Below are 16,510 nucleotides of genomic sequence, written 5' to 3'. Positions count from 1 at the left end.
TATATGATGGAAAGGACCTTATCAATGTCATCATTTTTTTTTCTCTTAAAAAGTCTGCCTATTATAAGATAACTGATTCATTTCTATCAAAGACACAACAATGTATTTTCATCAAAGACACAACAATGTATTTCCATCAAAGACACAACAATGTATTTCCATCAGAGACACAACAATGTATTTCCATCAAAGACATAACAATGTATTTCCATCAAAGACACAACAATGTATTTCCATCAAAGACACAACAATGTATTTCCATCAAAGACATAACAATGTATTTCCATCAAAGACACAACAATGTATTTCCATCAAAGACACAACAATGTATTTCCATCAAAGACATAACAATGTATTTCCAATATCTGAAGCTACTGTGGATTCATAAGTATTCGTTGGGTACTAACTTTTGTGGAGATCATGGGTACAGATGAACCATGAATTCAGACAGAGAGACTGACAAATGAAAACCAGTATACCCCTTCCTTCAGATCAAAATATTTTTCCTATTACCCAAAGAAAATGAGAACCTGATCTATACATAAACTTCAGGTTGATTTCAGTGCATCATTGATTGGAGGTCAACTGACATAATATCAAACAAAAATTTCAAACAATGAAAGGTTGATATACAAAATATGGATTGTTCAGCAGTTCTATCCTCTAAAATATTAAATTTCAATCAATTTGTCAAGGTCACTGCCATGGGATAAGATAAGCGACCCACAAAAATTTAACAGAAAGAGAAAAAACATACCATCAAAACAGAAGAAAAAACTTACATAAAAAGGAATATATCAACCAGTTCCAATAATTATTAATGTTTTAACTGAGCTTAGATGGAAAGAATAAACAAAAAAAGATATTTACTTCAGAAATACAGCTGCTTTAAAGTTCATCCTTTCAAAATTTTCCTTAAATTTCAAAAGGTTCAAACTTGACATGCTGCTTTCCTATTTTTAAAAATAATTTGCTTGGAGGTGAAAAAAGGATATGTATGATTCAAATATTACTAAATATAAAATTAGGAATTAAATTTACCCTTTTCAAATCTGATTTCACAATCTTCAAATGCAAAAAACATTTTTTGACACCTTTTAATAAACCAAAAAATGTAAATTGAAATAATCTAGTTTTCCTGAAAATCCTAAAAAGTCCACAGAGGATTGCGAAAGATGATGCCCTTATACAATTAGATTTGTATAAAAAAAATTGACACAATTTGAAAAAAAATCTGAAAGAATCCTTCTTCAAAGGTTTTCAAATATAAGTAGTTTTTAACCTGATAGATTTGCTCATTCTTCAGAGCTTAGCTCAGTCAAACAAAAGGTTAGCTAAAATACAAGGACTACAGCACACAGAGCATGACACTAGAAAAGAATATATAATGGTTAAAACTAAAGTTAAATTAGCATCCAGGACTACAAAACTAAACAATAGTGCTTTCTGGACTCCAAACAATTTTGTCATCTGAAAAACTTCGAACCAATAAGATAAGCATTTGATATAAGACAAAACATTAAAATCTTCAAATAAATAGGTTGCAATAAAAGCTAAAAGCAAAAGAACTTTTGGATGAAATAATTGACTTGAAAAAAGCTATATTCTGAAAGGCATATGGTCAAGAAAATAAATGAAGCATTCTTTTCTTATATTTTCAACAGATTGTCAAATAATATCAAAGTAATTACATATATTTGAGCTAGAAGATACTTTATTCAAAGAAAGAACTTCCATTTAAAGTGTCAATCAATTTTTAGCAAATTACTTTAAGTAATAAAATCTGAATCTGTCTGTGGTTTTCAATTTCACAGAACCTTTATACATTAAGACTAAAGTTGTTGAAATATACAATACTTATTATGTATATTGTATCATTTACTATATAAAATTTTAATTGTCTTGAAACTTCCAAAACGACTTTAGACAACTTGAACTCTATGAAATGTGAAGCAGGAATATTATTTTGTCTAAATAATATTGTGTTTAATATTCATGTATGTTACCAATTGTCTAGGAACTTTAAATCGATCATCCTCAGTAACCTGACGAGATATCTCTAAACTGACAGTCTCTCCAAGTTTGACGTTACGTAGCAATGCTACAACTTCAGACTGGGACTTCCCATCCATGTCTACACCATTCACCTAAACAAAATCATAATACTGTTACAACTAATATATTCCTATGTATGTTTTCAATGTTGCCTTGATATTGTAAAACAAGTTGAGTGGTATATTGTATAAAATGTGATCACTTTTAAGAATTAGTAATGTCATTTCTTTTTTTTTAAGTAACCAGTAGCAATGTGTATATGTGCACTAGCTGTAAATGGTGGATTTTATCAATGTACATATGATGATGAAGATAATTGTATGTGAACTGATTAGAATTCTAGGTACAAACTATAAGGCTAAAGGTAATTAATTCAATATTCTGTCATTTACTGACAGGTTATACAATAGTTTATATGGATATGCACATTTACAACAGTAACCATAACAAAATATTTATAAAATGATTATATCCAGTAAAAATGCATTGTTGACTTTGTAAAGTTTTGCTATGTATACTTCAAGATTTGAAGAAATTATTTGAATAATTATAAGTTCTTGTAGATACACTAATTATATTACCATGAGGAGCCTATCACCAGCTTTCAATGTGCCTTCCTCAATGGCTGCACCTTTTTGCAGAATATTTTTAATGTAGATAGGAGTAAAACCTCCTGCAGGATTGTCTCTAGTAGTAACACTAAATCCCAGACCAGATGGACCTACACAAACAAACCAACTCATTTTATATCTATTAATGCATTTTATAAAATTAGTAAAATTGTGTTTTTAAAATTTTCTTTCTATTTTCATTTATCCTAGAGTTCCCTATTTTTTTTTTTAATATGAGCTTTAACTTAAATGTATAATACAGTTATGCAATCTTCCATTCATCTCCATGTTTCAATACAATAAGAGTAAAAAATTCACAATTTGAAGTTATGTCATAAATGTGATTGTACAAATACATTTTAGTTTCAATGAAATAGAAATTAAAAAAATAAAGCTAGATTATATTAATAATTTATAAAATTTCAACTAAATTTAGTAAATACCTTTTTTCAACTGGAGAGAAATTTTTGTGCCAATTTTCTTGGTATTAGTTGGAGCTATAATTGCATTTTCTTGTGATGACAATGAAGTCTTGGGATCTCTAACTGGCACTGCTGGTGGAACTTTCTTTGTTGGGGACTGTGGTTTGATTGGTAAACCAGGTCTAATAGGTGGTCCTGGTTTAATTGGTTGTGGATCTCTGGCTACTGGTCTCCCATCTGTTGAGTCTGGTAATGGACTATTGCTACTACTGGGACCAGAATCTGTAGGTGTACTAGTCTTTTCAGGACCAGTTGGAGATAAAGAATTAGGACTGTTCAATTTTGGTGGTGGTAATGTCAAAGGAGATGGTTTTGTTGGAGAATATCCCCTTGGTTTTGGTAGTGTTGGTGGTGGTTGTTTCGGTAATCCTGGTGCTGGTTTCTTTTTAACAATTCGTATTTTGATTTCATCAGATTTCATAGATTCACTAAATGTTTCTCTGGCCCTGTAACAAAATAAATTTGAAAATTCTTAAAACTGCTGACTTTTTGTTTTTCTTTCAATAATTATTACCTTTTTCTTTTACAATGACATATACAGAAACCAACAATCAAATGTATTTTTCTACTTTTTTACAATCTCCCATACTTAACATATCTAAGGTAATCAGTTTGGCAAAATCAATGTAAAGTATGTTATTAAGTAAATTATTGCTTTTAAATTTATATTTTTATGACATTACAAGATAAATGAGGAGTATATATGCATTTAAAAAAAATATAGATACTGCCATTGACAGGTACAAATCTTAATTACTTGAACTAGATACAACATGTGCTTATATTTCAAAGATTAAAATCCAATACTCTGGAACGACAAACGAAAATCTTCAAAAAGTATACAGATCCATAAACTATCATTTTCAATAATTTGCTTAAGTTGAAAGTAAATAAGTATACTTGACTCGTGTGTCATGTTGACACCAGTTGGACCAGCTGAAAGACAGCCGAATATCATAATACGCTGTCTATTCACATGGGTATCATAGTTTACAAAATAAATTTTCAACAGTTTCTTTATCAGTGCTTTAGATAAATATCTTTGGAAAAATATGACACACAACAGAGAAAATTTTATGGCAATAGGTCTTTTGACAATGTGCCTTGAAAATCAATAAATAATAATGCAATTTTTTCTTTTCTTCTTGACAAGATGTGACTCTGACAATACCTTATAAAGCTGACATTAACTAAACTTATTCCATTGATTTCTACAATTCTATCATTTTCTCGAAGTCTACCATCTTTATCTACCCTCCCTCCAGGTTCAACTCCATGTACCAGTAATCCATTTTCTCTGTAAATTACATACAATAGTTAAAAAGCAGTCTTAGTCAATATAATTCAACATATGCATTGTTAAAGCAAAATTCAACAATTTAAATTTTTTATAAATTATACAGAAGGATTTAGATTTTCCTGTTTCATTTGTATCTTTCAATTGTGTGCAAGTTTAAATTCTTTAAATAATATTTATTTATAGGAAACAAATAAATGGGGAATGTGTCCATGGGACACAGATGATGCCCCCGCTTGCATATCATATAAAGTTATAAAGGGACATTACTGAAGAACGGTTTAAGTGATTCTACCCAAATTTATACTTGATTTGAGTTTTGTGGTAACAAGTATTGTGTATAAGTTTCATAAAATTTGGTTGAGGCAAACTTAAGTTAGAGAACGGAAACGAAAAATTCAGCAATTTTTCCATTTGTAAAGGGGCATAACTCTAGAACGGTTAAAGTGACGCCATCAAAATTCATGCTTGATCTGTGAATTGTGGTAATAAGCATTATGTATAAGTTTCATAACATTTGGTTGAGGCAAACTAAACATAGAGAATGGAAATGAAAAATTCAGCAATTTTTCCATTTGTAAAGGGGCATAACTCTAGAACGGTTAAAGTGACACCATCAAAATTCAAAGTTGATCTGTATTTTGTGGTAATAAGCATTGTGTATAAGTTTCATAACATTTGGGTAAGGCAAACTAAAGTTAGAGAACGGAAACGAAAAATTCAGCAATTTTTCCATTTGTAAAGGGGCACAACTCTAAAATGGTTAAAGTGACGCCACCAAAATTCAAACTTGATCTGTGTTTTGTGGTAATAAGCATTGTGTATAAGTTTCATAACATTTGGTAAAGGCAAACTAAAGTTAGAGAAAGGAAACCAACTTTGGGACGTACGTACAGATGGACAAGGGTAAAACTTAATGCCCCCTCCGCCACGGCGGGGGCATAAAAATAATTGCTAGCTTCAATTTTGTTTTACATTGATTGTTTAGAAGAGCTACTTTTAAATGTTTATTTCATATGCTCATCTATATATTTACTATTATTGTAAAGAGTCATTGACTGATGGTTCTCCCCCTTTTTATTGAAGATGATCAGATACTTACTTCCCTTCTTCATTGTAATCAGGAACAACATGTATACCAAGTGGCCCTCCTTCTGTTGGTAAATTTATTAATATACTTCTGAAGAAAAAAAAGAACAACACATTTGATATAGAGAACTGAATTAATTATATCTTAATAGATTTGATTTAGACCTTATTATTTTGTCTAGCCAGATATTATGTTTTTGATAATAAATACAAAAGAGCATAAAGTAAAACAAATATTTTCTGTTTATAAGTTTCACTAAAATGTTCCCCATCTATAGTCTGTAAAGGGTCATAAGAAATATGTCAGAAATATAGTCCTTGCAACCGATCCACTTACTGAATATTGTTGACCAATCATGAACAGTTACCGAGGAACAGACTTAATCCTGAAAGATTAACTTGAACACTGAAGCATGAAATTGAGGGTAATGGTATATGACATAGTATGCCTGTCAGACAAATAGTGATATTATCCTTACAACCAATCAATTCATGAGCATGTCATGTATATTTGCTGAAGATTTATCTTCATCTTAAAAACATAACCATACCATTGGAGTCGGAAAATGAGGTAAAGGTCAGATGACTATAACTGGCATTAAAAGGTCTCATTATTGTAATTGTTTCCATCACAAAAACCTACAACAATGCCCATGACTACTTTTGATGCAGGAGAGAAAATAAATGGAGAATGTGTCCATGGGATACAGATGATGCCCCCTCTTGCATATCAAGTTATAAAGGGACATAACTGAAGAACAGCAACTTAGGTTAGAGAATGGAAATGAAAAAAATCAGCAGTTTTCCCATTTGTAAAGGGGCATAACTCTAGAACTGTTAAAGTGACGCCACCAAAATTCAAACTCTATCTGTGTATTGTGATAATGAGCATTGTGTATAAGTTTCATAACATTTAGTAGAGGCAAACTAAAGTTAGAGAACGGAAACCAACTTTGGGACGTACAGACGGACAAGGGTAAAACTTAATGCCCCTTCCGCTACAGCGCGGGCATAAAAAGATCATCTGAATATATGACATCATCGTTTACATTTCATTGATTTTAGGACTTGGGATAGAACTACTGCAACCCTCTAGACTTATTGTGTAATTCAGTATAACAAATTAAGAATTTTCCCTCTTCTATCATATTAGTCATAGTGTTCATCATGGATCCCTTGTAAGAATATATCTCTATATCATATTTGATATATGGTCTATGCAACTTAAGCCAATTACGTCTCTATAGAATTTTTGATAAATTTGAGTAATTTTCAGATCACATAAAATGGTTGAATCTAAAATTGATTAAACATATACAAATAATCAGATATAATAATCTTACCCTTGAATATGTGGTTGGTGAGCTCTGCTGATTACATCTGGGATATCTTTCTTCACATCAGTACTGACCCCACCCAATGGCTCTTTTCTTTCCATCTGAACCAAACAATATATAATCATTGTATTATGACTAAAATCTAATAGAAATCAACTAGAGTGAGAAAAAATAAAACAATTTGTCAAGTAAGAACTTTTATAAATATTTTATTTTCTGAAAAGCTAGGAGGTAGAGCATGTTTCCCCTAACTTTATTTCACACCAATGCCATTTTCATAGTATTTCAAATTTTCCTAAAAACTTTGAGATTTTATCAGTATTATTGATTTTTTTTCTTAACATTTAACAAAATCATAAATGCCCAAAAAGGGCTCAAAACTGCAATTTTAACAGATTTTAGCAAATTTATCCAGGAAACAAAATTTATGAAAAGGAGATTCTTTACCAAATTCAAATTCTTCATGATGTCAAGTTAAAATTATAGTCTTTCAGAAACAAAATCATTCAATTTGATTAGACTTCCTTAGATGCAAAAATTCAAAATTTTACATGCTGTTGTTGCATCTAAGGAAGTCTAACCACAATGACATCAATGTATTTATATCCTACCCTTTGCCCTTCATGTTCTATTCTTATTCTACCCTTTGCCCTTGTTCTATTTTTATCCTACCCTTTGCCCTTGTTACTTTTATATTCCATTCTTTGTCTTTGTTTAATTTAACATGCTTTCCTTGACCTTCATCCTTGTTTTAGTATTATCTTGAAATAGTATTATAAATTTAATTCTCTTATGGTTGTGGTTTGTTATCTGTTTTTTGCATGAAGAGATATTTCTCATATCACACTGCGGAGTGTGATAAGAAAAAGTGATACAAAAACTGTGTTAATCTGATTGGCTTATCCAGCATTATTAGACAATATTACAACATTTTCATTGGCTATTCGTTAGGTCATTTTTAAATATGCATTAAAAAAAAGGTACTCATATATAAAAACATTTGATATTTATATAAAAGTTGACACCTCACTTATATAAAAGCATAGTGAATATAATAATAATTAGTGTGGACTGGAGAGCATGGACACACTGGATTAATAGTAAATAAATCATTTGAAATGTAATCAAGAGATAAATGTCTATCAAACCCGATGTACCTATTATTACCTATATATCAACTGTGTCAACAAATGAACAAGTTATCAATTATTTTCTGGGTAACCATTTTTTTCTTTTTTAAAGGTTAATAGCTTCAAAAAAGTTTTTCAGTCTGGCTTCTCATTTGTATTTCTGATACAGTATACCTGATACACAGTTTGTAATTGGTAAAAAGCCCCACAAAAGTTCTATTTTCAACATATTTAACTGTTTACACCAAATGTGTATATCTATCACATTTATTTTTATATTTGTCACCAGGATCTGAGTTTTTGCCAAGATATATGTAGTGAGACTGACTAAATTGGTTAAATCCAAACATTTACCACTGTACACATGCTAAAGGGGGATTACTTATATAACTTTATTTGTACATAATCTCCCCTGTTCTTTCCCTAAACTTTTAGCAGAAAACCCCACTTACTGGTATTTTTAATATAATGAATATGTAACATGAATGCATGTGTTGTTGTGCTAAGCATATGTCACTCATAAATTAAAGTATTGTAATGTGAAAGAAGCTTGACAGAAAAAGTGCTCACACATTGTAAACTTTACACTGCAAATCTGCTGACCAAATATGAAGTAATCCTGTTCAGTAGCACTGAAGAAATATGTGACAAATTTGAAAAAAAAGTGAATTCAACATATAGAAAAATTCAAAATATCTGCACATAGGAAGTAGTTTGACTTACTCTCTAGTTAACACCTCTCTTATATAAAAAAAATAAATAAATGGGGAATGTGTCCATAGGACACAGATGATGCCCCCGCTTGCATATCATATAAAGTTATAAAGGGACATAAATGAAGAACGGTAAAAATGACACTACCAAATTTGTACTTGATCTGAGTTCTGTGGTAATAAGCATTGTGTATAAGTTTCATAACATTTGGTTGAGTCAAACTTAAGTTAGAGAACGGAAACAAAAAATTCAGCAATTTTTCCATTTGTAAAGGGGCATTACTCTAGAACAGTAAAAGTGACACCACCAAAATTCAAACTTGATCTGTGTTTTGTGGTAATAAGCATTGTGTATAAGTTTCATAACATTTGGTTGAGGCTAACTTAAGTTAGAGAACAGAAATGAAAAATTCAGCAATTTTTCCATTTGTAAACAGGCATACCTCTAGAACTGTTAAAGTGACACCACCAAAATTCAAACTTGATCTGTATTTTGTGGTAATAAGTATTATGTCTTAGTTTCATAACATTTGGTTGAGGCAAATTAAAGTTAGAGAACGGAAACGAAAAATTCAGCAATTTTTTTCCATTTGTAAAGGGGCGTAACTGTAGAACGATAAAAGTGATGCCACCAAAATTCAAACTTGATCCGTGTTTTGTGGTAATAAGCATTGTGTATAAGTTTCATAACATTTGGTTGAGGCAAACTAAAGTTCGAAAATGGAAACCAACAAGGGGGGCATAAAAAAAACCACAGTGAATTTGATAATAATTTGTGTGGACTGGAGAGTATAGACACACTGGACTAATAATAGTAAATATATCATTTGTAATGTAATAAAGAGATAAATGAAGTGATTCTGTTCAGTACTTCCTATACTACTAATAATAGGTACATCAGGTGTTTTACAGATCTGAAAAGTGTTTGCACCCAACTCATCACTGTCAAGGTGTTGACTAAATATGATGTGATTCTGTTCAGAACTACCTGTGGTAACAACATTTGTTGTATGAACAGACAGACAAAGTGGATACAATATAGCCACACTTTAGGTATAACAGTAATCATAACAAAACAATTGTTAGTTATGCATTGTGGGTGATCAAAATAAACTTGAAGCCTTACCTTATAAATAAATGTACATGTGTTCATAAAATTGCAATTTTCATCCTTTCCTTAAAATTGCAATCAAATAATAATTCCCCTTTTACTACAACAGTATTGGTTTGCTGTTAAACACTTATGAACACATATATACCTCCAATTCATTTCCAGATATGTTTCAATTATGCTAATTAACATTTATTCTCCTCACAAATAAATATTTGTTTATTTACTTCATTATGTATTATTTTAACAAATTACCTGTACTCTGTCCTGTTGTTTTTCCTGGGCCACCAACCATTTGTACATATCTGGCCTGTTCCCAAGGGACTGCCGCCATGAGTCCCTTGCGAATCTGTTAAATGGATTAGTTGTTGCTGAATTGTGAGTTCCATTTCTGGGTGAAGAAGTTTCATCAGAGGAATGTTCCTCGATCACCTGTAAGAACATAACATATGAAAGGTAAACAATAAATACATATCCTAATACATGTCAAATTTCATAGGTAAAATAACCCAATACACATCACTTATAGTCTGTTTCCTGATGTACATATGTATGTTAATCTGACAATCATACCTTTGTCATCCTGGCTCATATAAATCAATTGTGTCTAATAATTGCAGATTTAAGATATGGACAGGTCCTTCCATCAAATTGTTTAAAGAAAGTAATTTTCATACTTTGGTTTACATAAAGCCATTCACACCTTTTCCAGCCTCAAATACCAATATTTCTTTGCTCCTCTGATACAACATGGATTAATTATATACAATTGCAACCACAGTATAACAAAATGATAATATCATTTTATAACAAGTTTGACATGTAATCTTTTTGTCATTGAGAAATGTATCATATCATAAATGAACCTCAACTACTAAGAAACATATCATTAAGGTCACAAAAAATAGATTACATAAATATTACAAATGCATTTTGGTCAATGTTTAATTGCAAAAACCAACAACACTGTTCCAGCAACAATACATGTATCTTTGCTAAGATTCATTTAAATCTCTTTAAAATCAAGTATATTTCAAATCTAAATTCACTATATGAAAAAGACTTGGCATCTTCCTAATGAAAGCCTTAATTACTTTACTGACAAAACTATCATCATTCATAGATTGTGAGAGAATAAACTTCAGATGAATTGTGAGGAACTGTTAGTGTGGTAACAAAATAATAGTACTTCAAATTTGTTTAAAAAGTTTAATTGCTTTCTATTCAAATATAAGACTGGAAAAGAAATTCATAGGAAAAAGTTTGGTTTCAATTGCAATTTGGTTTATCAGATTTAAATATACCTATCTATTAAATTTGGACCTATTGGACTCCAATTTTTGCCCCTTTAAAGTGTGAAGGATTTAAAAATCACAAAAAACAAGAATACATGGGTTGTCATGCTAAACATACCCCAACCTTTGAACCAAAGTACCTGTGAACTATAAGTAAATGTCTGACATATCCAAAAAAAGAAAGAAGATCAAGTTTAATGTCCTTCATATATAGCAAAAACACATTTCCTGTGTCTTTATTTACAGAATTGTACCTAGCTAATCATCCAATAATTGAACTAATGGTAATCTGGATAATTAATCAATGAAGTTTATTTTTTTATGTTTTCTGTACATCAGTTATTCTCCTGGACAACACCCAAATGATTTAAGGATGTGAAGTAAATCAAAACACCAAGCATTTCAATCTTTAATACAGCTTTATCTTTTTGCATTGAGAATCATAGTATCAGACAAAATACCTATTTCTTTACCTGCATCTCACTAGTACAAGTACTGCAAATTCAGAAATTTTGTTCACTTATTATTGCTATTGTGGGATAAAAGATAAAAATGCGAAAAAATTATTGTGATATCAAAAAATGCTACATATGAATACTATAACATAATAAATAAATGGGGAATGTGTCCATGGGACACAGACGATGTCCCCGCTTGCATATAATGTTATAAAGGGATATAACTCAAGAACTGTAAAAGTGACGCTACCCAAATTTGCACTTGATCTGAGTTTGTGTGGTAATAAGCATTGTGCATAAGTTTCATAACATTTGGTTGAGGCAAACTAAAGTTAGAGAACAGAAACAAATATATCAGGAATTTTTCCATTTGTAAAGGGGCATAACTCTAGAATGGTGAAAGTGACAACACCAAAATTGAAACTTGATCTGTGTTTTATGGTAATAAGCATTGTGTGTATAAGTTTCATAACATTTGGTTGAGGCAAACTAAAGGGAGAGAACGGAAACAAAAAATTCAGCAATTTTTCCATTTTGTAAAGGGGCATAACTCTAGAACAGTAAAAGTGATACCACCAAAATTGAAACTTGATCTGTGTCTTGTGGTAACAAACATTGTGTATAAGTTTCACAACATTTGGTTAAGGCAAACTAAAGTTAGAGAACGGAAACGAAAAATTCAGCAATTTTTCCATTTGTAAAGGGGCATAACTCTAGAAAGGTAAATATGATGCCACCAAAATTCACACTTGATCTGTGTCTTGTGGTAACAAGCATTGTGTATAAGTTTCACAACATTTGGTTGAGGCAAACTAAAGTTAGAGAACGGAAAGAAAAATTCAGCAATTTTTCCATTTTTAAAGGGGCATAACTCTATAACTGTAAAAGTGATGCCACCAAAATTCTAACTTGATCTGTGTTTTGTGGTAATAAGCAATGTGCATAAGTTTCATAACATTTGGTTGAGGCAAACTAAAGTAATAGAACGGAAATGAAAAACTCAGCAATTTTTCCATTTGTAAAGGGGCATAACTCTAGAATGGTAAAAGTGACGCCACTAAAATTGAAAATGGATCTGTGTTATGTGGTAATAAGCATTGTGTATAAAATTCATAACATTTGGTTGAGGCAAACTAAAGTTAGAAAACAGAAACCAATTTTGGGACGTACTTAAGTACGTACATACGTACAGACGGACAAGGGTAAAACTTAATGCCCCCTCCACTATGGCAGGGCCATAAAAATGTGATTTTTTTATTTTTGTAAATCCTACTTTTCCACAATAATTAAAACAGTACCCTACTGTACTCATTATACTTAAAGGCAGTGAGGACATTACCCTGAGTGCATTAGATATACCAGAATGGAAATAAGCAGTGGACTGATTGTTTGTGTTATTGTAATTTCTCATAGGGTTAAGGCATGTGACCACTAAGACTACATGTATGTTTAAAGTTGGAAAAATTTCTTATATGGAACTACAAATTAAAACTGCAATTATGTATATACATTAGAAAATTAGTAGCACATCTGATGGTTTGATGAATAGCCTGGTAAGACTAATTTAATCATCTAATTATCCCAATGATTGATGTCTGACTGTTGCTTAACTTCATACTCATTTGGTTAATGGAAACTAGATGTTTCATCATTAAATACAGACAATTGAAACCTTGAAATCCTACAGCCTAATGTAAAAAGAGTACCCTGGTAAGCAGTTGTGCTACTATCTTCTGAAAGATTAAACATTTTAGCTTTTCTATGCTGATATTAATATCTCTTGTTCCTCATAATTTTCAAATCAATTTAAAAGTTTACCATCATACTCATTTTTAAAACTTATTACAATTTTTTAGAAACTAGCTATAGCATAAAAGATACAAAGGTTGACTAGATAAATTTGACACAGGTATTTGGTTTTGGTCAATAAACTTTCTAAATCTATCATATTACACTGCTAATATATGTTTACTTTCTCCATCATTTAAAAATTGTTCATGTATAACCTTGTATTATGACATTGCATCTTTATTGTTTTAGAACATGTTTTTTTTATGCGGGAGGTGGTCGGATGCCTTCTTTATTTTTTACTACTTTTACAAAGGTTCAAGCACCATGTCCTTAACATCACCACATACTCTGTCCCTGAATAATAAAATGAAAATAGGGACAACTTCTTTGGATAACAGAATATCAAAACACATTTATATTAGATCCATTGACAGCGATGATACTAATTATAGGAATATGGCCCAAGTTGTTTTTAAACAACAATCAAAGCGCGAAAGCGCTGTAAAGGCAGTTAATTACAGGTTGTGTGTATTTTTAGTCCAGTTATATCATTATCTTGCATAGTACATTGTACTTATCAGAGGTGGCTTTCAGTATTTAAGATTTAGAGTTCTCTAATGATATTGAACAAGTTTTATGAATGTCATATTCTGAGCACTATATGAAGGCGATTGTTCTCACTTGTTTATGAACTAGTGCATTATGTCCAGTTTGTACCTTTTTTATCTATGTTTAAAGTCAAATATTGTTTAAAATAGTTTGGCATTTTCTTTTAAGTAATAAGTAAATGTTATCAACTGTATTTTATTCAACTTTGCAAATGTGGTTTGTTACTGGTAAGTACAATGTATGGATGATAGTTGTTTCATTGGCAATCATAACACATCTCCTTATTTATATAATGATCTATATTCAACGACCTCAGGTACAAAAAAAATGTATGTAACTAAACTATGATGGGAAACCTTTGACTTCTTTCTTTAATATAAACTTTTGATTTGGTACCATAGAACTATGTAGAATAAATGTACATTGCAACATGTCAACTCTTTCAATGACAATACTTTTTTTAGAAACTATAACTCCAAGCAAATTATATTTCCAAGTATAAAGTAATTTATGAATGAAACAAGAGTGCACACGCTGAAATGTCTCGCCTTCTTTACTAATCATTGATATTATGTTGATAGTCCTAAATATAAAACTTTATTACAACTGTCACATAAACTTAACATTAACCAAGTAAACTAAACATCGACCAATGAACCAAGAAAATGAGGTCAAGGTCAAGGTCAGATGAACCATGCTAGACAGGCATGTACAGCTAACAATTCTTCCATACAACAAATATAGTTGACCTATTGCTTATAGTTTAAGAAAAACAGACCAAAACACAAAAACTTAAAACTGAGCAATGAACCTTGAAAAAATGAGGTCAAGGTAAAAAAAATCCTGCGTGACTGACATATAGATCATAAAATATTTCCATACACCAAAGTTGAACTATTGCATATAGTATTAGAAAAAAAGACAAAACTCAAAAACTTAACTTTGACCACTGAACCATGAAAATGAGGTCAAGGTCAGATGACACCTGCCAGCTAGACATGAACACCTTACAATCATTCCATACACCAAATATAGTAGACCTATTGCATACAGTATAAGAAAAAGAGACCAAAACACAAAAACTTAACTATAACCACTGAACCATGAAAATGAGGTCAAGATCAGATGACACCTGCCAGATGGACATGTACACCTTACAGTCCTTCCATACACCGAATATACTAGACCTATTGCTTATAGTATCTGAGATATGGACTTGACCACCAAAACTTAACCTTGTTCACTGATCCATCAAATGAGGTCAAGTGAAAACTGTCTGACGGGCATGAGGACCTTGCAAGGTATGCACATACCAAATATAGTTATCCTATTACTTATAATAAGAGAGAATTCAACATTACAAAAAATCTTAACTTTTTTTCAAGTAGTCACTGAACCATGAAAATGAGGTCAAGGACATTGGACATGTGACTGACGGAAACTTCATAACATGAGGCATCCATATACAAAGTATGAAGCATCCAGACCTTCCACCTTCTAAAATATAAAGCTTTTAAGAAGTTAGCTAACGCCGCAGCCGGATCACTATCCCTATGTCGAGCTTTCTGCGACAAAAGTCGCAGGCTCGACAAAAAGGAGTTCTTAATTAAGTAATAAACTGATTCGCTGAGCGCAGCTGGATACACCCACAGAGGTCCAACCCTGAACAGTTGGGGCAAAAATGGACACAATATTCAAGCTTGATACAGGTCTGAATTTGGATTGTAATTAAATATTTGACATATTATAGTTTCTGAATAAATGTAGTCAAAGAACTTGAAATCAGTTATATGAATTGAATTTACATTCAATTAAAGATTTCTTGCTGTTGTGCAATACACTGTGCTGTTGCGCAATATTTAATAAATCTGTTGCCAGACTATAAACAAATAAAGTTCAATTTCTTCTCAATGTCATATTTGAAATTTATGAAAATCAATAGGGAGATTACATCAATAGCTATAAATAATTCACCAAAGTTTCATGCGAACTGCTTAAAGCATTTTTGAGTTGTTGTCCAAAAACTGGAAAATCCCCCCCTTTTTAATGAATAAAACCCCATAACTCAGAAATGTAAAATCTAAAATTTATAAATTTCTAAAGGGAGCTTACGGATTGATAATTTAGTCTTAGATGCAAGATTTTTTTATCAGTTGTTTGTGGCTTTGAACTAGCTGTCAGTAAATGCGAGTACTCTCAGATCTGTACTTAGTGTCTTTTTGTTGTTTGGATGTACAACTACCCGGCCACGTCCACTTGTATTTGTATTTATCCATCTGATGAGTTAAGCCTCTTTCAACTGATTTTTATAGTTCGCTCTTATATTGTACTGTTACACCACTGTCCCAGGTAAGGGGGTGGGTTGGGATCCCGCGAACATGTTTAACCCCGCCACATTCTGTATGTACATGTATGTGCCTGTCCCAAGTCAGGAGCCTGTAATTCAGTGGTTGTCGTTTGTTTATGTGTTGCATATTTGTTATTCGTTCATTTTTTGTACATAAATTAGGCCGTTAGTTTTCTTGTTTGAAT

General features: G+C 31.4%; 1 protein-coding gene across 9 annotated transcripts in view; it reads right to left on the bottom strand.

Annotated features, from left to right (window-relative positions):
- The window catches only part of LOC127730570 (partitioning defective 3 homolog B-like), a 77,848-nt gene that overhangs the window by 36,352 nt on the left and 24,986 nt on the right, over positions 1 to 16,510 (bottom strand). For all 9 annotated transcript variants that reach the window (XM_052239012.1, XM_052239015.1, XM_052239014.1 and 6 more), the window contains 7 exons: positions 10,081 to 10,257; positions 6,878 to 6,972; positions 5,548 to 5,625; positions 4,320 to 4,445; positions 3,110 to 3,594; positions 2,637 to 2,776; positions 2,007 to 2,147 (listed from right to left, as the gene is read on the bottom strand). In XM_052239012.1, the coding sequence (XP_052094972.1) occupies positions 2,007 to 2,147; positions 2,637 to 2,776; positions 3,110 to 3,594; positions 4,320 to 4,445; positions 5,548 to 5,625; positions 6,878 to 6,972; positions 10,081 to 10,257 (1,242 nt within the window). The remainder of the gene's footprint in view (positions 1 to 2,006; positions 2,148 to 2,636; positions 2,777 to 3,109; positions 3,595 to 4,319; positions 4,446 to 5,547; positions 5,626 to 6,877; positions 6,973 to 10,080; positions 10,258 to 16,510) is intronic.

Source organism: Mytilus californianus, unplaced genomic scaffold (genome assembly GCF_021869535.1).
Source record: "Mytilus californianus isolate M0D057914Y unplaced genomic scaffold, xbMytCali1.0.p SCAF_2, whole genome shotgun sequence".
In the NCBI taxonomy this organism is placed as follows: Eukaryota; Metazoa; Mollusca; class Bivalvia; order Mytilida; family Mytilidae; genus Mytilus; species Mytilus californianus.
This window is presented reverse-complemented; position numbering and strand designations above follow the sequence as displayed.